Below are 27,527 nucleotides of genomic sequence, written 5' to 3'. Positions count from 1 at the left end.
GCAGCTGGAGTAGCTAGCCAGCAATGCAAGACTGTAGTTGCTCAATATGGACAAAGAATTGTGGAGAATTTTTGATACTAAGTGATATATGTGCAGTCTATTTTTGATGCATTGGAGAATTTTTTTAAGTGATTTACTTTTTGAATGTAAAAATTAATTTGTATGTTTGATATTTAGTAACTTTTAAAATCATATCTAATTATTATATTTATTAAAAATAATAAATTTAAAAAATTTATTATCGATATGGATTGGTAATATATATCAGTTATAATTTTAGAAAAACCGTTGCCATTGATCTCTTTGGCATCGGTTTTAATAGAAAACCGTTGCCAATTATCTTACCATTGGCATCTGTTTTACAAGAAAAACTGATGCTAAAACACAATGGCAACGGTTTTAGTGGACAATTGTTGCCAAAGATCATATCATAGGCATCGGTTTTATTAAGGAAAACCGTTGCCATTGATCTCTTGGCAACGGTGTTAGTACAAAACCGTTGTCAAAGACTTACCTTTAGCATCGGTTTTACAAGAAAAACCGACGCCATTAACAATTCTGACACGCTCGTTAAAGTGGTTGCTAGCAACGGTTTTCATAACAAACCGTTGCCAATTGTCAAACTTTTGGCAACGGTTTTCAAAACCGTTGCCATCCATTGGAGACGTTTACATTGGCAACGGGCTAAAAACCGTTGCCTATGGCCAAAAAACCCGTTGCTAATGGCTATTTTTGTACTAGTATATGGCGATCCTCGAAGCGTTATCATAGGTCAAGGATTTCAATCTAGGACACGTCGAATTTCAATCTGATTGTTTGGCGGTGGTTCGGGATATTCAACATCAAAACATTCGATTATCATATTTGTCTGATGTTATTTGTGAGTGTTGTGATTTATTACGAGATTTGAACACTTGTTCTATCTCTTTTGTGAAACGATCAGCGAATTTAGCAGCCCATAGTCTTGCTAAGGCTGTGACTTCTAATTCTGTTCGTGGTGAGTGGGTTTGTCCACCATCGTTTATACTTGATGTTCTATCTTCTGATTTAAGTTAATAAGAAGTTATGTTTTATTCAAAAAAAAAAAAAAACCTCGACTAAATTGGCTTGTGCATCTTTATAAGAATCAGATTCACATTCTGCTGCATAATGCCCAAATTCTTGACAATTGTAACATTGCACATGAGATTTATCACGACCACGCCAATTATTTCCACGGCCTTGAAAATTATTGACTCTGCCACGTCCTCTTGCATTCTATTGCTGATTATTTGTTGCTTCATTATTGTAGAAATTTCTGCCACCTCTACCTCTTCCATTATATCCACGATTCCAGCCATGACCTCTACCTCTTGATCTTCCTCTTCCTCTTCCATATCCACCTACAAATGACTTCGTTTCTTCTTTATCATTCAAATCAAGTTTCGCTTGCAACACCTGAGCGATGGGTTCTTCTCTGTTCTTTAATCTCTCCTCTTGGGCTTGTAACGAACCCAAGAGTTGATCTACAGACATAGTCTCCAGATCCTTTGATTCTTCAATAGCAGTCACCACATAATCAAATTTCTGAGTCAAAGAACGAAGGATTTTTTCTATCACAAGAACATCCTCCATTTTTTCTCCATATCTCTTCAACTGATTCACAATTACCAAGGTTCTATTAAAGAACTCATCAATTTTCTCTGACTCCTTCATCTTGATTTTCTCATACTCACTTCTCAAGGTTTGCAAACGCACCTTGACTACTTTATCTTTCCCCTCAAAGGAATTTTCAAGAATCTCCCATGCATCCTTCACTGTTGTTGCAGTAGAAACTTTCACGAACATATTCTCATCCAGACACATATGGATTAGTGAGAGTGCTTGTTGGTCTTTCTTCCTTGTATTCTTCAAAGTCACCTTTTGAGCATTCGTCAATTTCGCCTCATTCTCTAGCTGATCATATCCAGTTTCTACCATTTCCCATACATCTTGGGAACCCAACAAGGCCTTCATTCTAATGCACCAATTATCATAATTCTCCTTTGATAATTGTGGATATTTGTATGGGATCATTTCATTCATCATTGTAAGAGAATTTTTGTCTGGCCTGATACCACTTTAATGGAGAGAAAAGAAGAATATAAGAAGTGAAAGAAATATAGGAGGAAGCTTTTCTTAATTAATAGTCTTTATGTTGATTGTTATTAAAGTTACTTTAGAATAACTTATGAGAAGTTATATGATGTTAAGTTACACACTTAACTAGTGATTAAGAGTTATTATGAGTTATTTATTAGGTTTGTAATAGTTACATTTTCATGTAGTATAAATAGTTATCTTGTATAAGCTAAAAGTGAAGAAGCACAAGTTAAAGAGAAATAAAATTAAGAAAAGCTTCATCCTATATTTCTTTCACTTCTTATATTCTTCTTTTCTCTCCAACATGTAACTCATCCCGATTTGGCTCAAGCGTTTACTTGGTTCTACGGTAGATGTCGTGTCCTGAAAATATGGAAGATATCCTAGTAGTTTGGTTGGCTATTGCAATTCTGACTGTGCATGAAATTTGGATGAGAGGAGATCATTGGCACATTACGTATTTACCCTCGGTGATACTGCTATTAGTTGAAAGCTTTGCTGCAGCCTAAGTTGCTTTGTCAACAACATAAGCGGAGTAAGTGGAACTGTCTAAACACATTAAAGAAGCAATATAGCTGAAAAAATTTCTTTGTGAACTTACAATGAAATAAGAGTATGTCAATTGTGATAGCGGAAGCGTTATAACGAAAGGTGAAAAGTTTTATATAAATTACTATTGGTTACTTCAATAATCAAAACTTCTTCTCTCCCATAGAAGTAGACATAAATTCACCGAACCACGTAAATTTTCTATATTATTTATTCCTTCTTTTCTTTTTGATTTTTGGATTAATTCATAAAAGGCAATCCTAATCTCCTAATACAACTACTAGTTATTAGACCATCTTCTTATCTGAATGTATAGCATAAATTAGATTGATAAAAGATTGATCATGCTTCTTGACAGTCTAGATAGCAGAAACAACTTGAGATTCTTAATACTAAAAACTAAAAGTCAACTTTAATTAGTGTCTATCTATATCCAATATTTAATTAACTTGACAGTCTAGTGGAATCTTATTATACTATAAAGAGAAGGAAACGAATTAATTTTAATAAAATAAGATTGATGAAATGGTTGACTATGAGCTCCAATTATCTATAAAAACGACCTCTAGTTCTCATATTTCTCTATCCCAATTAAGCAAAATTGATTGGATTTTTAGATTGATTTTGATAAAATAAGAAAATGGGAATTGTGAGTTTTGAAACAGTGGTTGAGTGTGCACTTCCCCCATCAAGAGTTTTCAAAGCTGTTGTATTCAATTTCAATGAACTTCTTAGCAAAGCAGTGCCTCATGCTATTAAGAGTGTTGAGGTTCTTCAAGGAGATGGTGGAGTTGGGACTCTTAGGAAAATCAGCTTTCACCCAGGTTTTTAATTCTTTCATTTGATAATTTCATTATATTTTTACTTAACATATTGTTTAGTTCTCGTATTTTAAAAGTATAATATTTAGTTTTTCACTTTTGTTAATTCATCAGTTTAGTTTCTATAGACGAACTATATAGTTTAATAATTAAAATATGGGAAAAATTATAATTAAACTCATGAACTTTACCTGTTTTAAGACCCTAGTCGATTAGTTGTCCACATTGAGCTCTTTACTATTAATTTTGTTATGGATTTGGTCTTTTATTTAACTTTTCGGTCGAGTTTGGGGGGTACGCATTGTTAGGGTGATTCGTTCTATTGAGGTACACAAATAAAAATAAGAGTTTATTGACTAGGGTAAAAAAATAAAAAGAAAGTACAGAAATCAATTTCCAATATGTGCTTCCAAACTCGATCTTCTCCTTTTATTTTGCGATTTCCAGCATTAGCATCGCCAAATCGGTGTTCTCCTTCCCCAAACTTGATAGAAAAGTTAATAAGAGTCAAATCCATAACAGAATCAATGGTTAATGACTTAATGTGGAAAAATAATTAATCAGAGGCTTGATCCTTAAAACAGGTAAAGTTTAGGGGTTTCATTATGCTTTTTGCCTTAAAATATTTGAGTAACTAAACTGTTGAATATAATAAACGTTAAAGAACTAAACAATATATTTTTAAAATACGAGGACAGAACAATATTTAAAGTAAAAATATAGGGACTAATAAATTATTTACTAATTGGATTAATTTTAGGGTTAATTTCAAATTAAACCTTGTGGTTAGAAGTTTTTACAAATCGTACCTCTGGGTTTTTTATTTTTTTATTTTGTTACAAACCAAACATTGTGGATTGCAAAATTTTCATTTTGTTCTGACTTTACTAAATTTGGCCGATAACGACCTCAAAATAAAAAAATTCAAGAGTTAAATGATATTTTAAATAACTTTCATTCTTTAATTTTTTAAATTTGAGGTCATTTAGGTATTGTTTTTAGAAGAGAGAAAATTAATGTTTATAGAAAGAAAAGTAAAAAAAATGATAATTTTGAAAATAAAAAATGTTGTTATAATACTAAATAACTTTAATTTTTAGTAAATTAGCTCTTTTAACTTTCTAAAACTATCAATTAGGTCCCTAACGTATCTCAAAACCGCCAATTGGGTCTCTTCCATAATTGAAATGAAATTTGATTCCGTTATTTTATTTTAGGTTTCTAAAATTAACCAAACTACGTATATCTCATGATCTTGTGATTGAATGTTTAATTAATTTCTTCCGTATATATCAAATTTATTATAATCAACAACCGATCTAATTCTTAACCCGTGTTAATCAGGTTTTAAATTCACGTATATAAAGGAGTTGGTAGAAGCCATAGATGAAGAGAAGCTAACATTTACCTACACAGTGACAGAAGGAGATGTTTTAGAGGGAAAAGTTGAAAAAGTGAAAAATGATTTTAAAGTTGAAGCATCCCCAGATGGAAATGGAACCATTTTGAAAAAAATGAGCCATTATTACACAATTGGTGATCATATAATGGATGAAGAGGAAATTAATAATGGAAAAGAACAATATGTGGGATTATTCAAAGTTATTGAAGGCTATCTTTTGGCTAATCCAGATGCTTGAATTAATTAATTATTGTTTTCAATTTTAGTTCTGTATTTAGAAAGGTCCGGGATTAAACTGATTGTAAACCATTTAGATGATGACATGTCAGCACGATTGTTGATATGTGACCATTTGAATGGTTCAATGTCAGTTAACCGGACCATAATAAAATTTCTCAAAGAAATAGTTTATTTTATGTTATGTATTGTTTTTCGTTCAATAAATGAATTATATGAAGGCTTTTTTCGATTAATTTGCAAATAATTATTTTTGAATTGTCTTTTAAATTTCATATTGATCAAGAAGATATCTCGTATCTATGAATATTCTAAAGGAACACGAAATATTACAAAAAAAAAAGAGTATGTTACGAGAAATTCCGTAGGTAAAACATTATGATGAAAATTACCTTCAACAAAACGTTGTCTGTCAGAAAGTTTTATTTGTAATTTCTAATGTACATTGGAGACTTTCTATTATACACCGGAACAATTCATCCAATCAATCAAAACCAATACTATAAAATGGAATTTGATTGGTGTTAAGAACTAAATATATGCAGTGACTTCTTTTATAATAGGTCAGGTTATTTTGTTAGAAATTTCATCTATCAATTGTATGGAAATTTCGTTTTTGTCAGTAAAATTCCTTTGGTAATTTCTTTTGACAAGCCAATTAGTGACATTTTGTCGTACTTTCCGAAGTCGAACCTCGATTTTCTGAGGATTTTAAATGACAAAGATTTGATTGCAGTTGCATTTCTACGGATTTTGATTTGCGAAAAGTATATGTTTTATTGTTCTTTTGTGTTTTTATACCTTTTATAATTTTTTTTTTTGCTTTTTATAATCGTTTTTATCTCTTTATAAATTTTATATTGACTTCAATGTATGCTTATATGAGGTTTTATTTTCTTTTAACTTAGGCCCTGTTTGGGAATTAGCTGTTAGCTGATTACATTAGCTGATTTGACTAGCTGTTTGTGTAGACCTGTTTGGTAAAAACTAGCTGATTGATAATAGCGGTTTGTGCAAAAAGACGAATAAGGGCATTTCTTTTTTTAATACATAAAATAATTAGGGTTAAAGAAGTCCATTAATTTTAATATTGCAAAACGCTAATTAAAAAAACTCATAAAATGAGTTTTTTCTAAATTAGCGTTTTCATCCCAAAACTCTCTCTCAAACCTCTCTCCACCAAACACTTCAATCAACGGTTTTAGTGGTAAAACCGCTAAAGTTGGTCAAAACCGCTCTTTTTATTCCAAAACACTCTTTACCAAACAGGGCCTTAATATTTTTTCATCTACCAAATATATATAAGCATTTTCAATAAAAAAAAATAAAAATTAAATTGTTATACAGTAGTATGTACACTGCCCTTAATTTGATGCCCTTAAGTTATTCCGAACATTCAGATCTCTTTATAAAAAGTTCGCTAAAAACTTGGATTTCATTATCTAAGTTGAACATTTGTTTCATTATTACACCAATTAACCTCACGAATAAAAACCCATAATTGTCGTAAAACTTGAAACAGAATAGGATCCACTCGCATAGGTAAATTGCGCATGGGCCAAATGATCCAAACGGTATTAAGAATTGTAGCTGACCATAAAGCTCCCAAATGTAAACTGAAACAATGATCCAAAGCTGATGCGGTTGACAAGCTACCCGTGAAGTTTATGGAAAAGTATCATTGGATGGCAATTTGGTAAATTTTGAGAAGTTGCGGAATTGCGGTTTTTTGTGATTTTGGACCTTATTTTGCATGGAAATGGTTATGCAAGGAAAATGTTCAGCTTTACCATGATGTCTGGGTCCTTTTTAGTCACATTCAGCCTTCAACTTTCATGTTTTGTGTTTTCTGGGATTTTAGGGTTTTCTTTTTCTTTTTCTTATTTTTCCTTGTGTCTTTAGGATTTCCTTTTCCGTTTCTAATTACGATTAATGTTCTTTAGGGTTTTATTTTGCCTATTTAAAGGCATGCTATCATTGTAAGGAAGCATCTTATTTTGACAATGAATTTGAGATTTTTCACATTACCAAAGTTCTTGAGAATTTTAAAGGTGACTAATCAAGGTATTCATGCGTCGAATCAACTATTAGAGATAAATTTGTTTTTATTCATTGTGTCGGTTGGTATCGAAGCCTAATCAATATACTCATCATGCCACGACGAAGAGAGCAACATGTGGATGATGTTTATAGCTAGGAGGATCTGTAACGACTTGAGCAGAGGATCGAGCAAGTGATAGGTCAATATATGTACACTATGATGGAGAAACTGACAAAAAGGATGGATGATTTGTTACCAACTCATCAGCGAAGGAACCCTAACCCTAATCATGGTGATCAAAGGAATCCCTTCGCTGGAGAGCATGGGGACGGAGACGATTTTGATGAGGCATATTATGAGGAACCGAAGAGACGTTCTCAACCACATATTGTGCAAGATGATAGGCGTTGGGAGGCTAGTATGAGGATTGAGATTCCCTAGTTTCGTGAATCTCTACAACATGAAGAATACCTTGATTAGTTGGCCATGGTTGAAGAAATTCTGGAATTTAAGGGTGTCCCTAAAGATAAGAAGGAGGATGTTTGCTTGATGAATATACAACTGAATTAATTCTATCAACTGGTCGCTCAGAATGACGTGCATGAGATGGAAGATCATTTGGTGGCTAGATATATCGGGGGCTTACAGGAGCATATTAACTAGAGATATATGCGTGACCGTGGACGGGGAGACTCCTTGATGAGGCATTTGGGCTTCGAGCCCACGTGCGCGTACCTCGGACCCACCTAACACCTAGGATGATCTCAGACTAGTGTCTAAAGGTTAAAGATCCACATGGGAGGTCTCTAAGGCAGGTGAGCCCATCGAGCTACCTGCTCCAACCGGACGACTAGGACAAACCTGATACTTAGGGGCATTATGAACTTTGACCACAAGACATAAAGTCTATATAAGGGCCTCACATAAGTCTTTCCTCTCTCTCTCTCACTCACTTCATATTTTACCTCCAATACTCAATTTATCCTTACTGATTTAATAATCGGAGCATACACATCGGACTGCTCCTAGCACAGGATATGCAACTCCACCATGCTCAACGTTGAACAGTGCAAACTTCTTATTAATACTGTTGTGCGAAATTAGTGAAAGATAAATAAACGAAAATCGGAAACACGGATTTTACGTGGTTCACCAACCTTGTGTTGGCTAGTCTATGGGCAGAAGGAGAATGCTTTCATTAAGGAGACGGAAAATATGATTGCAGATTAGGGTTTACATAAGAGAGTATTTATAGTACTCAATCTATCCTAAACCGACTTGGAGCCCAGGGCAGGGGGCGCATCGCCCCCTGGACCCCGATTCGCTGACCGGACATCGAGATCCCGTTGCTTCCTGTCGTAGTGTGTTGTACCGATTCAAGGCATTACCACAAATACATTTACCAAAAGAACGTTAACAGTCACACTAAGATTATTAATATCGAACAAACATTAATGGTCAATATTATTAATCTCAAGATTAACACATATAGTTTAATGGATAAAAGCCTTCCTATAATTCAATTTATTCAATGAAAAACAATTGCACAAATACACATAAAATCAACTCTTTTATTGTGCCAGATTCCTCATATTTGGCTTATAAATTAGAACAGTAAAATAGAAAATCAACAATTAATTAATTGAGGCAAATATCTGGATTAGCCAACATGTAGTCTTCAAGAATTTTGAATAATGCCCCAGAAGTTTCTTTAACTTTGTTAATTTCTTCTTCACCAAACTTATAATCACCAACAGTATAGAAGTAGTTCTGTTTCTTAATGATGGTTCCTCCATCCGGGTTTGCCTCAAACTTAAATTCAACTACAATTTTTTCAATTCCCTTTTCATCTCCATCGAATGTTGTTGGGCTTGGCCCAATTAGAATTCATGAAATAAGCCCACCCACGTGTCTTTAAGTTTTTTCAAATGAAGAAAAAGGGGAATTTACATGGAAATTCAAATTTTAAAAATTATTTACAAGTTTGTGAAAAAGAATTATGATTTATGTCAAGGCTACAGTTATCGATTATTTTAGCTATTTCACCAACTAAACCATTTTTAGAATCTGACATTTGCAATATAAAAAATTATATTTTTGATATATTGTTAATTAAATTATTTATATTGATTAAATAATAAATATTCTTATATTTATGAATTTCATGTAAACAACCCAATGAAAAACATCCCACATTGCTTTCAAAGCACTTAGTGGAGATGTTTATAAAGAATGTCCTCACATGCTTGGGGTGTGCCCAAGGGGTACCCACTTTTGTGAAAGGGTGAGGACCTATCTCATTGATTGACCACCACACACGTGCGCGCGCGCCGTCCGACCGGACCGGGCCGGCGTGGTGTAAAATGTATATTTTTTTATTGAAACAAATTAATAATATTTTTTTTTACTTTTATTAATTTCGGAAATCAATTTTTTATTTAATTATTTATACTCTGATTTAGTCTTTGTGAACGTTGTTCATAACGTCCATTTTTTCTGAACGTGTCTTCAGTCTCCTCCACCTTCCTGATTTTTCTACTTCACCTTCTCCATGAAATCAGAGCTCAACAGCTCTTTTTTCCTGTATAAATAGGTGATGTGAGACTGCCTTTTAGCACACAATTACTTTGATTCATTCTGTATTTTTTCGAAACTGAGCAAATAGACAGAGAGTGTATACAGAACGATTTTCGTACGGTGCAATACAAAAATCGTATTTAAGATGACTGTTTTATCCTGGAGGCGACCGGAGTTTATACTGTTTGCTAATTTCCGGCAGTTCCGCGAACGTCTTAAAGAAAGCGACATTGTCCGCAACTCTGCCATTTAATTTTTGTTCGGACTGTTCCTGTTTTTCTGAGTTCGAGTAACAACAATTTTAAGATGATTCAATTTCTGCTGATGGCTACCGAACAATCAAATGGCATCGCTGAAATCAACAAACCATTCCGGTTTGAAGGAGCTAACTTCCGAAGATGGAGACAGAAGATGTTGTTCTATCTCACAACAAAGAAGGTAGCTTCTGTTCTGACTTCTGAAAAATCAATTGTTCCTGAAGATGGTGATGAGCCAGATGTTCGTGCTGGTGTTCGTGCTACTGAAAGATGGACAGAAAATGATTTTCTGTGCAAAAATTATATACTCAATGGGTTGACAGACGATCTGTATGATTACTATACTGCTGAAGAAAAAACAGCAAAAGAAATTTGGGAAGCTCTGCAGAGGAAGTATGACACTGAGGAGGCCGGATCGAAAAAGTACGATGTAAGCCGCTACCTCAAATTCCAGATGACTGATGACAAGTCAGTGGAAAGTCAATCTCATGAATTACAGAAGATAGCACATGAAATTATTTCAGAAGGTATGCCTTTAAATGATCAATTTCAAGTTGCTGTCATTATTGACAAATTGCCTCCTTCGTGGAAAGATTTTAAAAATGTTTTGAGGCACAAAACAAAAGAATTTTCGATGGAAAGTCTGATTACACGCCTCCGAATTGAGGAGGAAACTCGAAAACAAGATTTAAAAGAAGAAGTGCTTATTGTTTCTAATAACACTAAAAGGTCCACTGCGGTTCTGAAACCCACTCAAAAGAATTTTAAGAATCAGAACCGCAAACCAATCCAAAATCGCAACACCCGAGTTAATTTGAATTGGAACCTTCAAAGGAACCAAAATAGGCCACAGCAACAACCACCTAGAAATGATGCTGCTTTCCTATGCTTTAATTGTGGGAAACCAGGTCATATGGCACGTAAGTGCAGGAACAGGCCAAACACTACTCCTAGTGTTAACCTGACTGAAGAGCAACATAATTTTGTTGCTATGATTTCGGAGATCAACCTCATAGGTGGATCAGATGGTTGGTGGGTAGACACTGGTGCTTCTCGCCATGTTTGCTATGATAGAAGTATGTTCAAAACATACACTGTTGTGACCGAAGATAAGAAAGTGTTATTGGGTGATTCTCATACCACTATTGTTGCTGGAATTGGTAATGTGGAATTGAACTTCACATCTGGAAAAACCTTAACTTTGAAGGATGTGATGCATACTCCAGAAATGAGAAAAAATTTGGTTTCGGGCTATCTTCTCAACAAGGCTGGTTTTACTCAGACTATAGGAGCAGATTTATTTACTTTGACTAAGAACAATGTATTTGTAGGAAAAGGGTATGCTACTGAAGGCATGTTTAAGTTGAATGTTGAGATTAATAAAGTGAATGCTTATGTTTACTCTTTGTGTACTTTTAATGTTTGGCATGCTCGTTTTTGTCATATTAATAAGCGTATCATTAAAAATATGAGTAACTTAGGGTTAATTCCAAAATTGAATTTGAATGAGTTTTCTAAATCTGATTATTGTAGTCAGGCAAAAATCACAAAAACACCTCATAAATCTGTTGTTAGGGATTCTGAACCTCTAGACTTAATTCATTCAGATATATGTGAATTAGATGGAAAGTTGACTAGAAATGACAAACGGTATTTTATAACCTTTATTGATGACTGTTCTGACTTTACTTTTGTTTATCTAATGAAAAATAAAAGTGAAGCGTTTGACATGTTTAAGCTGTTCATAGTTGAAATAGAAAATCAATACAATAGGAAAGTCAAGAGACTTCGTAGCGATAGAGGCACAGAATATGGTTCTAGCCTGTTTATTGATTTCTATAAAACACATGGCATTATACATGAAACCACAGCACCTTATTCACCAGAAATGAACGGAAAGGCTGAAAGGAAAAATAGGACACTTACCGAATATATAGTAGCTATTATGCTTAGTTCAGGTGCTGCCTCACATTGGTGGGGAGAAATCCTTTTAACTGTTTGCTATGTGCTAAATAGGGTCCCTAAATCAAGAAGCAAAATCTCCCCTTATGAGATCTTGAAAAATAAAACACCTAGCCTGTCATACTTTAGAACTTGGGGTTGTTTGGCTTATGTTAGGATTCCTGACCCAAAGAGAGTCAAACTTGCTAGTAGGGCTTATGAATGTGTGTTTATCGGATATGCTGTGAATATCAAAGCATATAGGTTCTATGATTTGAATGCAAAAGTCATCTTGGAGTCAAATGATGCTGACTTTTATGAAGATAGATTTCCTTTTATATTGAGAAATAGTGGGGGTGCATCATCTAGTAGCTTACCTGCTGTTAGACCTATACTGCAAAAAGAGATTGAGGAATCTGAACCTAGGAGAAGTAAGAGACCTAGAGTATCTAAAGACTTTGGTTCTGACTTTTATGCTTTCACAGTAGAAGAGGATCCACTTACTATACAAGAAGCCTTAACTTCATTAGATGCTGATTTATGGCAAGAAGCCATTAATGATGAAATGGACTCACTTGAGTCAAACCAAACTTGGCACTTAGTAGACTTACCACCATGTTGTAAACCAATAGGTTGTAAATGGATCCTTAAGAAGAAACTGAAACCTGATGGTTCAGTAGATAAGTTTAAGGCTCGCCTTGTAGCTAAAGGCTTTAGACAAAGAGAAAATGTTGATTTCTTTGACACTTATTCACCTGTCACTAGGATTACGTCTATACGTGTTTTGATTGCTATTGCTTCTGTGCACAATCTTGTGGTGCACCAAATGGATGTTAAAACTGCGTTTTTGAATGGAGAGTTAGAAGAAGAGGTCTATATGGATCAACCTGAGGGCTTTGTAGTCTTTGGTCAAGCCCATAAGGTATGTAAGTTAGATAAGTCTTTATATAGGCTAAAACAAGCACCTAAGCAATGACATGCGAAATTTGATAACTTGATTATTTCAAATGGCTTTAAGGTGAATGAAAGTGATAAGTGTATCTACTACAAATATGAAAATGGCCTCTACACCATTATATGCCTATATGTTGATGACTTGCTTATTTTTGGATCTAATATTCATGTTGTGAATGATGTTAAGTCTATGCTGTGTGAAAACTTTGACATGAAAGATCTAGGAGAAGCGAACGTCATTCTTGGCATAAAGATAACTAGGTCTGAAACTGGAATTTCTTTAGATCAATCTCACTACGTTGAGAAGATTCTAAAGAAATATAACCACTTTGATTGTAAACCTGCATGTACACCTTACGACCCTAGTATAAAACTTTTTAAGAACACTGGAGACAGTGTAAGACAATCAGAGTATGCTAGCATAATTGGCAGTCTTCGTTATGCCACTGATTGTACTAGACCCGACATCGCGTATGTCGTAGGATTGCTATGCAGATTTACTAGTAGACCTAGTGTGGAGCATTGGAATGCTATAGAAAGGGTCATGAGATACCTTAAAAGAACCATGAAACTTGGATTACATTATCAAAGGTTTCCAGCAGTCCTTGAAGGATATAGTGATGCTGACTGGAATACCTTGTCAGATGATTCCAAGGCTACTAGTGGCTATATTTTTAATATAATTGGTGGTGCTGTTTTATGGAAGTCTAAGAAACATACTATCCTAGCTCAATCAACCATGGAATCAAAACTGATTGCACTAGCTGTGGCTAGTGAAGAAGCAGGTTGGTTGAGAAGTCTGTTAGCTGAGATTCCCCTATGGGAAAAACCGATTCCAGCTGTATTGATCCACTGCGATAGTACCGCGGCTATTGCTAAGATTCAGAATCGTTACTACAACGATAAGAAACGACAGATACGTCGTAAGCACAGCACTGTGAGAGAGCTACTCGCTAAAGGAGCTGTTAGAGTGGATCACATACGCTCAGAAGAGAATTTAGCCGATCCTTTGACGAAAGGATTAGCTAGAGAGAAAGTCCATAATACGGCAAAGAGTATGGGACTTATGCCCCTACAGTGATGAGTTACACATAATGGTAACCCAACCTATAGACTGGAGATCCCAATAAATAGGTTCAATGGGTAATAACAAGTTGTGTTGTAATATGTGTCAGATCATGCAATTTGAAGCATGAATTTCCTGAAGCGACTTGAGGTTGAGATAATAGAAACTCTTAATGAAGTCTATACTCCATTTGGAGTGAAGTACATAGCTACAGGAGTACTTTTGATAGACTCACCTATATGAATGTGGAAGTGAGGCCGCTTCCTATGAGTTTAGGGCAAAACTCTAGAGCATTCATTAAACCGGGATAGACGTGCATGGCCATAAACGCACGAGCTACTAGAACTACACTCTGAAAAGGTTATGGTGTGATATAAATCAGAGATAGAGTTCAAGACTACGAGTCACTCTAATAAAATCTGAACTATACTCACTACGCAAAGGTTCAAATCGAAAGATACCTCTGTTTATGTCTGACCTTATGTAACTGCTCAGTAAAACGATTTCAAAAATTCTAGTGGGGGATTATTGGGCTTGGCCCAATTAGAATTCATGAAATAAGCCCACCCATGTGTCTTTAAGTTTTTTCAAATGAAAAACATCCCACATTGATTTCAAAGCACTTAGTGGAGATGTTTATAAAGAAGGTCCTCACATGCTTAGGGTGTGCCCCAAGGGGTACCCACTTTTGTGAAAGGGTGAGGACCTATCTCATTGATTGACCACCACACACGCGCGCGCGAGCCGTCCGTCCGACCGAACCGGCCGGGTTGGGTTGGGTTGGTGTAAAATGTATATTTTTTTATTGAAAAAAATTAATAATATTTTTTTTTACTTTTATTAATTTCGGAAATCAATTTTTTATTTAATTATTTATACTCTGATTTAGTCTTTGTGAACGTTGTTCATATCGTCCATTTTTTCTGAACGTGTCTTCAGTCTCCTCCATCTTCCTGATTTTTCTCCTTCACCTTCTCCATGAAATCAGAGCTCAACAGCTCTTTTTTCCTGTATAAATAGGTGATGTGAGACTGCCTTTTAGCACACAATTACTTTGATTCATTCTGTATTTTTTCGAAACTGAGCAAATAGACAGAGTGTATACAGAACGATTTTCGTAAGGTGCAATACAAAAATCGTATTTAAGAGGGCTGTTTTATCCTGGAGGCGACCGGAGTTTATACTGTTTGCTAATTTTCGGCAGTTCCGCGAACGTCTTAAAGAAAGCGACATTTTCCGCGACTCTGCCCATTTAATTTTTGTTCGGTCTGTTCCTGTTTTTCTGAGTTCGAGTAACAACAAATGTTGTTGAAGAATAAGTTAGATTCTCTTCGTCTATGGAATCTATCCTCTCCTCCATATACTTCAGTAGTATACCTGAATAATAAATACTTAGTTTGTGGCGGATCGAGAAATTTCGAAAAGGGACTCTTAAATTAAGTGATTGGGGTTTGAAGCTTAACAGTTTATTAATTAAATTTCAACATATAATAGGATGGATTTGTATTGTGTATGTTTTAAGTTCAGAGGGCATGCGTGTGTGGAAATGTGTAAGAGATTATAAGAAAATCTATTATCACACTTTAACTATCAGCTTATTAAGATTTTGGTTCAAATGGTTTCTTGATACTTGAATTTTATCTATCAGATTAATTTTTTAGGTCTTTTGGTTTCTCAATATAGAATCAGAAGTAGAATCTTAAACAAATGGTTGATGATTCAAATCAAGAGCCGGCACTGGACCTAGGTAGGAGTGCCCTGGCCTAGGGTCTAAGGCCGGATGTGCCTAAATTTTGGAGTAAAAAAAATATTTATATATAGGCTCAAATAATTGTTATTTTTAAACTTAAAAAGGTCAAATTGTTCTTTTAGATACGGATCAAGTGTTAATTTAAAGAAATTATGAAACATACTTTTGATTTTGGGTAAACAAAAAGGTATTTAATGAACGTCATATTGCGTATCGTTTTATTTATCATGTATTAAAATTTGTAAATTTTGTTTACGTAATTTTTTTATTAAAAAAATCTTTTTTGTTATTTCGGCTATTGTCCACAAATTTTCAGGACCGACCCAAATTTAAATCCTAGCAATTACAGCTCTAAAATTGTTAATACAACATGCAACATAATTTAGAGAGATTATCATTTTTTGGATAAAGTTTAGTTAGGTTCAAATCGATCTTAATTTTTTTTTTTTTTTTTTTGAGATGGGTTGAAAAAATTGGGTGAGTTAAAAAAAAAACCTTCCAAATAAAAATCTAAATCTAAGATATTTTTCATTAGCAAAGAAAGACATTTTAATAAAATAGTGAAAGGTAAATTATACCTATTACTATACCGCCATTAAACTTCAAAATGTAATATAAAGCTCACTTAATTTTATACTTTCTAACATTATAGCCACTAAATTTCAATCAACGCCTCAAAATGACCATTGATGAGGTCAAAAAAGAAAATTCTAAGAACTTGTGATATTTAAACAACTTCAATTCTTCAAAATTTTGGTTTTGAAGTCATACAGGTGTTGTTTGGTTAGGAGGAAGAAAATTATAGAAATAGTGATTTTGAAAAATAAAAATCCGGTTCCATTGTAACCGTGAAAATGAATAAAGCTGAATGATTATGGATGTAATTTATCCAAATAATTAGTAAACAAAAAGATTATGTTATTTTAGTAAATTCTCTTCTTCTTTTTGAAGGCAAAGTGAAATTCATAACTTAAGCTGAGTCAGCAACAATAGTTTCCTACAACCAAAACGGAGCAGAAAAAGAAACGAACTCGCTAGCATTGGACAGGGCATGTCGTGCAACGACATGAGCTCCCTTGTTCGCTAAGCTTGGAGAAAAAGACACTTTATAATCGTGTCGACAACTTAACAAAGACTTACAATCCTGGATAACAGACCCATAAACTGACATGTCTAGATCAGCCGAATTGACACTATTAACCACAATCAGCGAGTCACTTTCAAACAACACATTAATACAATTGAGGTAGGCACACCAAAGTATTGCCTCACGTAGAGCTAAAGCTTCAGCTTCCCTAGTATCATCAATAAAAGGGACTAGGCGGCTACGACAAGCCATAAAGGATCCATCAGAGGATCTAAGTAAAGCTCCCACCCCACTACGAGACTCAGCTTTAAAAGAAGCCGCATCACAATTGCATTTGACAAAGCCAAGAGGGGGGCGAGACCAACTAGCATGTCGTACCTGTATCGTAGTAGACCGCATCGTGTGCTGGTGTCGACGGGTGGCAGTACCATTCAATGCACTTGTGTCGTCATTTATGGCGACGGGTGGCCGGCGCTGCGCAGAAAGGCGGGCAGGGATCGCGACAATCGCCTGAGAGGTTGTGCTCGAATGATTTTGTGCACTGACGGCATCGGCATGGGCTGCTGTGGACGTGGACGGGTGACGGGCAGCAACAGGAGGGATCTTTAACTGGGCCTAGCGCCAAGCTACAAGGTAGTTATTTGCAAGAGAGACTGCCGTTGCTGGTAATTGGACTTTGCTCTCCCAGACTATTTGATTCCTTTGGTTCCAAATAGCCCAGAGCGTCATTGCCACCTTGGTTATAATGTCTTGATCATTGGACAAGAGTACCTGTAAAATAGAACCCGTTAGATAATCAGGTTGGAATACATCCGTATTGATCCCGGATAGGTTCCAACACTCTTGAGCGTATACGCAATCCACAAAGAGGTGATGGTCATGTTCAGTGTCAGAGTGACAGAATGGGCACTGCGTTGGAATTGACAGCCCCCTTCCTGCCAATCTATGCCTAGTTGCCACACAACCCGAGGCCAGCTTCCAAACAAACATTCTAACCCTCGGAGGCACATGCATCTTCCAAATCCCACTCCACCCCTCCTCCTGATTCGCTCCACCATAACCATCACAAAGAGCTCTATACCCTGATTTACTTGTGTACATGCCATTTTTGGTAAAGTTCCACATTGGTCCATCTTCAACTTCTCTGATAGGCAACAACATCCTACACACAATTCTGGCATCTGCCTCAGTCAACAAATCCTCCACCTTCCCTCTGTCCCAAATTTTCCTGCCTTGAACAAACAGGTCGGCCACTTTTGTGTCATCATGCTGCATAACAGCATCACCCTGGATCATAAATGGAGCCACAGTATTTACCCAGGGATCTTTCCAAACATGAATTGACTTCCCATCCCCAATTCTCCAACGAACCCCCAATCTCAGAACCTCAATTGCTCTCCAAACACTCCCCCAAACAAAACTAGGATTATTGCCTAATTTGGAGGAAAGAAATGGGTCTCTAGGGAAATATTTAGCTTTGAACATTCTACCCACTAAAGAATTTGGAGTAACCATCAACTTCCAGGCCTGTTTGCCTAATAAGGCAAGATTGAATTTCTGGAGGCTCCTAAAACCCAAACCTCCCTCTCTCTTATCCCTGCAAAGCCTGTCCCAGCTCTGCCAATGAATCGATCTCCTACCTCCTGATTTCATACCCCACCAAAACGAGTTCATTATTTTCTCTAAGTCCAGGCAAAGAGATTTGGGCAATTTAAAGACACTCATACAAAAAGTTGGCAGAGCTTGGGCAACCGCCTTAATTAGGACTTCCTTACCCGCAGCAGAAAGAAATCTAAAGGACCATGCACTCAACCTCTTCCTGAGTCTGTCTTTAAGGAAACTAAAAATCGCCACTTTGGACTTCCCAATTAGTGAAGGGAGGCCCAAGTAGCGTCCGGTGTCCAGAGGATGAAAGACCTGAAGGGAGTTACATACCTCATTTCGAAGGTCCAGGCCAACATTCGGACTAAAGAAAATCCCAGATTTTTGCAGGTTGATAGCCTGACCAGATGCTGCCTCATACTCAGAAAGAATCATCCCAACCTTACTACACTCATCCATAGAGGCCCTGAAAAACAGGAAACTGTCATCTGCAAAAAACAAGTGAGAAATAGTTGGCGCCCCGCTAGCAATCAGGCACCCATGAACGGAACCCTCATTCACAGCCCTTGTAATCAGTTTAGATAAGACTTCAGCGCACAATATAAATAAGTACGGCGATAGGGGATCGCCTTGTCTCAAGCCCCTACCAGGGGTAATCGGGCCTACAAAAGACCCATTCAGCGACACAGAATATTCCACAGTCGAAATGCACAACATTATCCAATCAATCCATAGTTCAGGGAAGCCTAATTTTTGCATAACCAGTTTCAGGAAAGTCCAATCAACCCTATCATAGGCCTTGCTAATATCAAGCTTCAAAGCCACCTCACCAATTCTACCCCTATTCTTTCTTTTCATAAAGTGTAATGACTCAAAGGCCACCATAATGCTATCAGTGATAGCCCTGCCAGGGACAAAAGCAGATTGGGTCTCAGATACCAAGGAAGGTAATACAAGCTTTAGCCTATTAGCTAGGACTTTGGCAATCAATTTGTAAAGCACATTGCACAGGGAGATAGGGCGAAAATCCTTCATACACTCAGGCCTATCAGTTTTGGGGATAAGAACAATTATAGTGTCATTTAGGTTCGGGGGAAATTCCTTGCAGGCTAAATAACCCTTACAAGCATTAACAATTTCGGGGCCAATGAGGTCCCAAAAATGTTGGAAGAAACCCGGGTTTAACCCATCAGGACCAGAGGACTTGTCAGGGTGCATTTGAAACATAGCAATCTTGAATTCCTCAATAGTAAAAGGGGAACATAGATCAGCCTGCATTTCAGGCGTAACAAGAGGGATAAGGGTACTCACTGCATCATAGCAAGGACTAGTGGGGCTAGCAAACAGATCAGAGAAATAAGTGTTGGCAATAATCCCCATATCATCCACTCCTTCTACTCTCAAGCCGTTCGCATCCTTAAGATGGCGAATGGTATTTCTCTGCTTTCTAGCTTTGACACAGGCATGGAAAAACTTAGTATTTTGGTCACCTTCCTGAATCTAAAAATTCTTAGCCCTTTGTTGCCAATGTATAGCTTCCGAGTCAAGTAGGGCATTCAATTCACTCTTAGCCTGAAGGAATCTGACCACATCAGCCGAAACACTACTATCCACAAGACTATCCAGCCTCCTCTTACAGCCATCAATTTGCCTTCTAAACCTCAACCGGTACTTCTTTCCCCATTGTTCCATGCTTCTGGCACAGGCTGCCAACTTTGCAGAGAGGTTATGACCACTATTACTAAGCCAACAGGTCCTCACCAACACCTTGAACTCAGGGTCAGCCAACCATTCTTGTTCAAAGATAAATTGACCGCGCCTCACATTGCTAACCGGATTATCAAACTCCAAAAAATGGGTGCATGATCAGAGTAAGCTGAGATCAGAGTAAGATGATATCAGAGTACGAAGCCGATAAGCAGGGAATCTATCCGCCCAAGCACTGGTGACCAAAGCCCTATCCAATCTCTCCCTGACCCACAGTCTAGAGCCCTGACTCCTCTCCCACGTGAATTGACTTCCCTGTGTAGGGAGATCAATCAGCAGGTTCTCTTCCACCGCCTCCTGGAATCTGCGCATCAACCCTTGAGGGTAGCCTAGACCCCCAACTTTCTCATAATCAGAAAGAATACAATTAAAGTCCCCAATAATCAGGAGGGGAAGAATCGAACAAGAACACAGTTGAGTCAAGAGCCTCCAAGACCATATATGATTGGCTCGGTTAGAGTGTCCGTAGAAACCTACTAGCCTCCAGTCCCCCTTATCAGCATCGTGCATTTGAACTTCAATATGGTGATCAGAGAACGAAACCACCGAAACCATATCAGACTTCCTCCACATTAGGGTAATTCCCCCGCTTCTGCCTCTACAGTCAACTCCAAAGTGACCTTCAAAACCAAATTTCCTCTTCAGACCATCAATACAAGAATCAGTAACCAAAGTTTCAATTAGGAAAACCAAATCCGGCTTACTTGTCTTGACAAGCTCACCAAGGGACCGAACTGCCCGGGTATTCCCCAATCCCCGGCAGTTCCAGCTTAGGCAATTCATAATCCTCGGCGGGCCTGTTCCACAGACCGCGCCGTTTCAGTGACATTAGAAAGAGTAGAATCAACAAGGCTCGTAGAAACTATCTCCCTCGGATTATTAAGGACCTGATCAGATCCGTTCCCCTACAGCTTATTCACAATAGCCTGTACTGAGATCGAATCCGGACCTGCCCGCCTACGCTTACGATCATCTGCCAATTCAAGGCCCTCATCATCACTATCCACTGCCATATTCACTATTTCCCCTTCCTGTACTGGCTGTATATGTGGATTCCCTTTCCCCACATCCAATTTGCCCTTCAGTTTTGCTCCCTCTTGTCCCATAGGGACATTCTCCTTCCCGACCTCCTTACCCCCACTCGACTGCCCCACTTTAAGCGTTTTTACAGTGTTTCCCAACGAAGGCCCACAGCCAGAGTTGGAAACCATATCCTGACTACCCGGCTCTCTCAGCCACTTCACACTCAGTACATCCCCACCCCTGCGAACAGGGGCCTTCAACCAATCCCCTCACTCCCTAGTGATCTCCTCAGGCTTTAAGGTAAAGATTTTATCACAGAATCTGTCAGTATGCCCCAATAGCCCACATATATAGCAGAACCCGCCCAACCTCTCGTATTTGAACGATATATAAGACCATTCCTCCTTCCCCTTCTGGATTTTCTTCATCCTTTTCAGCGGCCTCCTCACATCAATAAAGACTCTTAACCGCATGAATTGTCTACGTAACCCGGTGTTGTTATTAATATCATAAGCCTGAAATTTACCAATAAAGTCTCCAATCTGTCTACCCACCCCCTCCGACATAGACCCAATGGGGAAATCATAAATCTGGACCCAAAAGTCAGCAACATGCAGCTCAACCAAGTCAGGTGACGGTTCATCTTTCTAGAGAGAAACTACAAGCAAGTGATTATCAAAAGACCAAGGGCCCCCTTCCAAAACACGGGCCAGATCGATAGCATGATAAAATTCAAAGACATATTTATTATTTGAGAGCTCAGAGATGGCCACTCCCCTGCCTGGTCTCCAAATTGTGGCCATTCTAGCCTTCATGGCTACAGTAAATTCTCTTAATAGTCCAAAACAAAATTATATATTGAGTTTGAGAAGAACTAAAAACCTTCTCCAAAGTGGACTTTTCTGATAGTTCCTACTCCTCCATCTCCTTGCATTTCAATGCTCTTGTAAACCCCAGGAAGTGCTTTGGTAACAATTTCTGTAAAATTGAAGATTAGGGTTTTGAATAGTGTAGATGGTGGAAGTTTGCAGAGAAGCACTGTTTCAAAATTCACAATCCCCATTTTCAATTTATTTTGCAATTGGGAATTTGGAGAAATTATATGAGAACAAGAGGTCTTATTATTTTTTTTTTTGGTAAGAAGGGAAGAAAAAAAAACAAACAAACAAAAACCTAACACGGGATCAGTCTAGGAAGACTGACCTCAATCCTATCCTCAAGAAGAGAAGGTAATAGAAAAGAAGGAGGAACGGAAAGGGTAGAAACACCTAACATCCCCCCATGCCCAGCAGCTGCCAAGCGATCCGCCACGCGGTTTTGCTCCCTATAAATATGGGAGAAGGTAAGAGAATCGAAGGCAGGACGAAGCCTCAAGATGGCTTTAATGAGATTCTGACTCTTAAGACAAACAACCTGTCTATCCGAAATCCTGTTGATAGCCTCCAAATTGTCAGACTCCACCGAAAGTCTTTTAACACCCATGCGAATGGCGAGTTTAATGCCAGACAAGATCCCCCAGAGCTCTGCAGTAAAGGAGGAGCCCGTACCTAAGTTATGGGTAAACCCAGCCAGCCAGGCGCCACCAGCATCCCGAAGAACTCCACCAGCAGCAATTCTGCCATTACTAAGGCAGGAGCCATCCGTATTCAACTTGACAACCCCTTCCCTGGGCTTCCTCCAACCAACTAACTGGACCTCTTTAACCGGGGAGGGGTGAACCAGGGGCTCTCCTTCAAAACTCTTTGTAATAACAGAGAGTTTTTTCGAGAAGTAAAACCGGAGGTCAGGAATAAAGACAGTCTTCTCAGCAAATAACTCTTCATTCCTCCATTTCCACATTTGGTGACAAATAATAGCGAAGAGAATAGCCCCGTGCTCCATACTGGCCAACAAATTCCCATTAACGCCTTCAGAGAACCAGTCAATATCAGAGAACCCCATAAAGGAAGGAAGGATGTGGTGAGGAAGGACCCCTTCCCAAACCTTTCTACTATTCGGGCAATCCCTCAAAGCATGGCACAAGGTTTCCACATGGCCGCTGCATCTGCTACAGGCACCAGATACAGCCAAGTGCCTTCTGTGTCTATCTGCATTCGTGAGGAGCCTGTCTTTGACTCCCAGCCATATCAGAGGTCTTATTTATAGATATGTTTCTAGCTTAATTAATTACATTATAATGAAAATATTAATTTTTGATCTAAATATTTAATTATTTAAATAAAATAATGTTACACATGGCTCTTCAATAAATTAAGGCTTAATACATCATAATCCCTGAGCTTGTCCAAAAAGCTTGATTGCCCCCCTGAACTTTCAAAGTGTCTCGATAATCCCCTCAACTTGCATAAAATGTTCAGTTAGCTCCCTGAATTTGCGCAAAATGTAATGATTTGATCACTCGGTTGCAAAAAAAGTAAGTTAAATGTGGAAGATGAATTGCACGAGTTTTTAAAAAAAATAAAACGACCAAAATCGGAATATACAGTTCTAATATTAGAGAAGACAAGTTGTATAGTTGAGCAAGTAATAACTTCATTTTTAATTTATTTTTTAATTATGTAATAACATTCTAAGATGCGTGTAATATATCTTCCGCATTTAACTTACTTTTTTGCGACCGAGTGATCAATTGATTACATTTCACGCAAGTTCAGAAGGCGAACTGAACATTTTATGCAAGTTGAGGGGGGATATCGGGACACTTTGAAAGTTCAGGGAGTCAATCAAGTTTTTTGGGGAAAAATGATGTATTAAGCCATAAATTAATAAAGAAGGTTAAAAAGTCACATCGACTTAACACGTTCTTAATAATTAAATTAAATCAATGATTTTATTATGCAACATGAGCAAGAAATATTCTATGTAATAGTTATAATTATTTAAGTGGTGTATTATTTTCTCATGACCAGATTCATATATACCTTCTAGATATGAACCCCTTCATGACTGGACACAGGATAATAAAATTGGTAGGATTTCTTATGATAAAAATAATTTTCTCATGTTTAATATTTATAATTTGGAGCAATTTTGAGGCTATGTACAGGTTTCGTAAAACGAGAATTTATTTGATCCTAGACACCTATAGGGCATCAAATTGATAAAAAAAATGAAAAAATGATGATTGGAAGAAATCGAGTCATCATTTTTAGCGACGAACTCTGTAAAAACAAGAGTGCATCAAATTGATAAAAACAAGAAAATTGATTTTTGTCTAAGTTGTTGTTGCTGCGAAGCATATATTTAGGAACGACCTTGCATTTTTCGCTACTTTGATTGTTATGGGAAGCAGGGAAGTAGGAGAAGGGTGTACAAGAAGCTCTCCCGCACAAGGCCTCAAATCTAAGGGGGCCCAATTTTTATTATTATACAAATCTAAATAAAATTATTGTTATTAATTATTATATGAAAAAATAAGTGAATGTTAATTTATCCAGAAAATTAACGCTCTAAGAGTCTTAAGGGGTCCAATTTTTTTTATTGTTATTATACAATATCTAATTTAACTATTTTATTATATTTATAATACTAAAAATCAAGTTAAAAATATTTTGGTGTTTCATTTTGTAGAAACATTATTATTATATGAAAGTATTAATTTTTTTAATGAATTTAGATCCAATTTTTTTTTTCATTTAGCACAGGGTTCTAAAAATGTTTAAGACGGTCCTGATGGGAAGTTTCATTATTAAAGGTTTTCAATGAATTTTTGTTGTTGTAAAAAAATATATATTCGGCAACAACATTCTTGTTGCAAAAAGATAGTTGTTGCTAAATCTGAACCGTATGTGGGAGGATGAAATTTTTCTTTTGCAATAAAAGTTGTTGTTGCTTACATTTTCATTTTTCGCAACAAGTTTTTACACTGTTATATATTTTGATGTTTGACAATAACATCTGTCATTGTGATACTTTTTGCAACAACTACTTTCGTTGCTAATTTTATATTAATGGCAACAATTTTGAGGTTGCCAAAGTAATTTTTCTGCCATTCATTTTTTAAAAAATAATTATTTTATTTTCCAAAAAAAAATAAAAAATTATGATTTATTTATAGATTTATTTGGATTGAAGGGAACTCTTACAAAGGAATAAATGTGATGAAAACCAAACCGCATCCCACGAGGTCCAATAAATCCAACATGGATATTCTGTTTTGTACCCCACCAAAACGAGTTCATGAATTTTTGTAAATCTTCACATAGAGATCGAGGTGAGAGGAATGCACTCATGCAGAAAAATTGGATAACCTGGATCACTGATTCAATAAGGGCCTCCTTCCTCGCTTGAGAAAGGAATTTATTCTACTAACCATTCACCTAGTGCCAAAACATAGAGCCTAAGTAACTAAAGACCGCGCTTTCTTGTTAAAACAAATGAGGGATGGTGAACGCAAGTAACACCGTGTGTTGAGGGGACTAGAGACACCTCATTTCAGAAGGTTAACATTTTGGCCCGAGTCTCTCTCAAAATGAGTAAGGATATCTTCCATAGCACGACATTCATCAACGTTTGCTTTGAAGAAAAACATACTATCATTAGAAAATGGAAGTTGGGACACTAAATGAGCGCCAATGCAAATTTTAATGCCATGAGAACTCCTTTTATAAGTTGGGATGCACCCTTAGAACATATGATAAACAGATAAGGAGAAAGCGGACATCCCTACCTAAGGTCTCTCTTAGCCGTGATAATTTTAGCGAAGTGAAATGAGGCGGAAATCACAAATGCTGACCGGAGAATCTTTTTCTAAGGATGAGGGCAATTCAAGTATCATTAACATCTTCGGGAGAGGAATCCAACTCTAGCCAGAAGTAGTAAAAACATCAATACCATGGCTACCTTGGGAATTGTCGGAGTGTATAGAGAACATCGTTACTTTAAACTCATCAATGGAAAAAAGGACTGATCAGGTCAATGCTAGTAAGGGCATCAATTTTAGTACGAATGCAATCGATAGGCATAAATGCATGTGAATTGTCACCGGTTCCATCCACAATCAACAGAAAAACAACTAAAGTAACCAATATTGTGTTTTATTTCATCAATATAAATCGAATGAAGAAAAATTTTAATGAAAAAAATAAAATTAGACTAACAACTCTTAACAATATCTTTAAGAGTTAAGGTTGCTCGGGGGTTGTCAAGCCCCCTCCAATTCCAACTAAGGTCAATCATTGTTTCCGATAAGTACCGCCCGATATATTATTGTTTATGGAAAGAAAACAGGACAAATCCGAGATGGGTTTGGACGTGATGTTAATTATTTAAACATTGTAAATTTTAAGCATTGTATTTTATGAATTAATTAAATTAAACTCCATCTCCTAGTATGGCATCATTGGTTTAATTTCTTATTCGATTAAACCTCAAGATGATGGCAAATATTCAATTACAATTGATGGGAAATATTCAAGTAGTTTAATTGATTTTATTTCCTCATGCTTTCGATACCTTCATTTTTTTATATATAAAAACAATTTAATCAACGCATATAGACCCCCTTCCCAGAAAAAATTAAAAAATAAAATTACCTATTATGTTTTTAATTTTTTGTTTAATAATTTAAAAAAAATATATATTTTAAAAATCAATTATGTAATAATTTTGATGAGGGCATCTTATCCCTAGACCCGAGTCCGGTGCAACGAGGAGCCACTCGAGAGAACCCACTCAAGGAGAGCAAAGAGCAAGCCAAAACAGAGACCACGCGGGGCGTGTCTATCCGAGCGCCAGGCGGGGGAACGGTTGTCTTTGGAGAAAAGCCACACCATTCGGAGACGCAGGGCGCCTCCCTTACCATGCGGGGCGTAGATAGCCACATCAAGCAAGAAATTGTCCAGGACGTCAAACACGCGGGGCGCACCACTTGGGCGCCACGCGTAGATCGCATTCCGCGGAACCATCAAGATCAGGAGCCCTATGACGCGGGGCGTAATCTACTGGGCGCCTCGCGTAATGAATTCGAGCAAGCATCTTCAAGTTCAGGAACTCATCTACGCGGGGCGTAGCACGTTAGGCGCGGGGCGTGTTTGTCCTGGAGAATACTTCTCCTCCAAGTTCTCACCTTGAGGGGACCATTCTCTGTTACACTCTATTTACTGTTTTGCCATTGGCCCCCTAATTACTAAACTACCACTTTCCTATTCTACCCTTATGACCATGTGTTAGCCAAAACCCTATTCATAGGCTTTTGGTATTTTCCCTTGTAATGTTGGAGAGTATTTAAGCTCCCATTTTTGTAATGTTCTCAACTTTTGATGAATTTAAAACTATAGCCTCCATAGAGAGCTTTGTGGATTTCTATCCATTGGGTTAACTCAACCTTCAAG

The 27,527-nt window shown here is 37.0% G+C and overlaps 1 protein-coding gene across 1 annotated transcript; it reads left to right on the top strand.

Moving 5' to 3' along the window:
- Nucleotides 1-3,271: 3,271 nt before the first annotated feature.
- Nucleotides 3,272-5,366, top strand: LOC136216977 (major allergen Pru ar 1-like). The gene is made up of 2 exons (XM_066003527.1): nt 3,272-3,494; nt 4,836-5,366. Exons 1-2 carry the CDS (start codon nt 3,311-3,313, stop codon nt 5,129-5,131), a joined length of 480 nt encoding a protein of 159 aa, XP_065859599.1. The 5' UTR covers nt 3,272-3,310; the 3' UTR covers nt 5,132-5,366.
- Nucleotides 5,367-27,527: the final 22,161 nt, after the last annotated feature.

This window comes from Euphorbia lathyris, chromosome 2, assembly GCF_963576675.1.
Source record: "Euphorbia lathyris chromosome 2, ddEupLath1.1, whole genome shotgun sequence".
NCBI lineage: Eukaryota > Viridiplantae > Streptophyta > Magnoliopsida > Malpighiales > Euphorbiaceae > Euphorbia > Euphorbia lathyris.
The sequence above is the reverse complement of the archived record's forward strand: the minus strand, read 5'-3'. Positions and strand labels throughout refer to the sequence as shown.

Bases quoted from the DNA above. Each gene is read 5' to 3' on its own strand.
- LOC136216977 (XM_066003527.1), top strand. From the start codon at position 3,311: ATGGGAATTGTGAGTTTTGAAACAGTGGTTGAGTGTGCACTTCCCCCA. The intron at 3,495-4,835 runs GTTTTTAATTCT...CGTGTTAATCAG, and splicing joins GAAAATCAGCTTTCACCCAG to GTTTTAAATTCACGTATATA.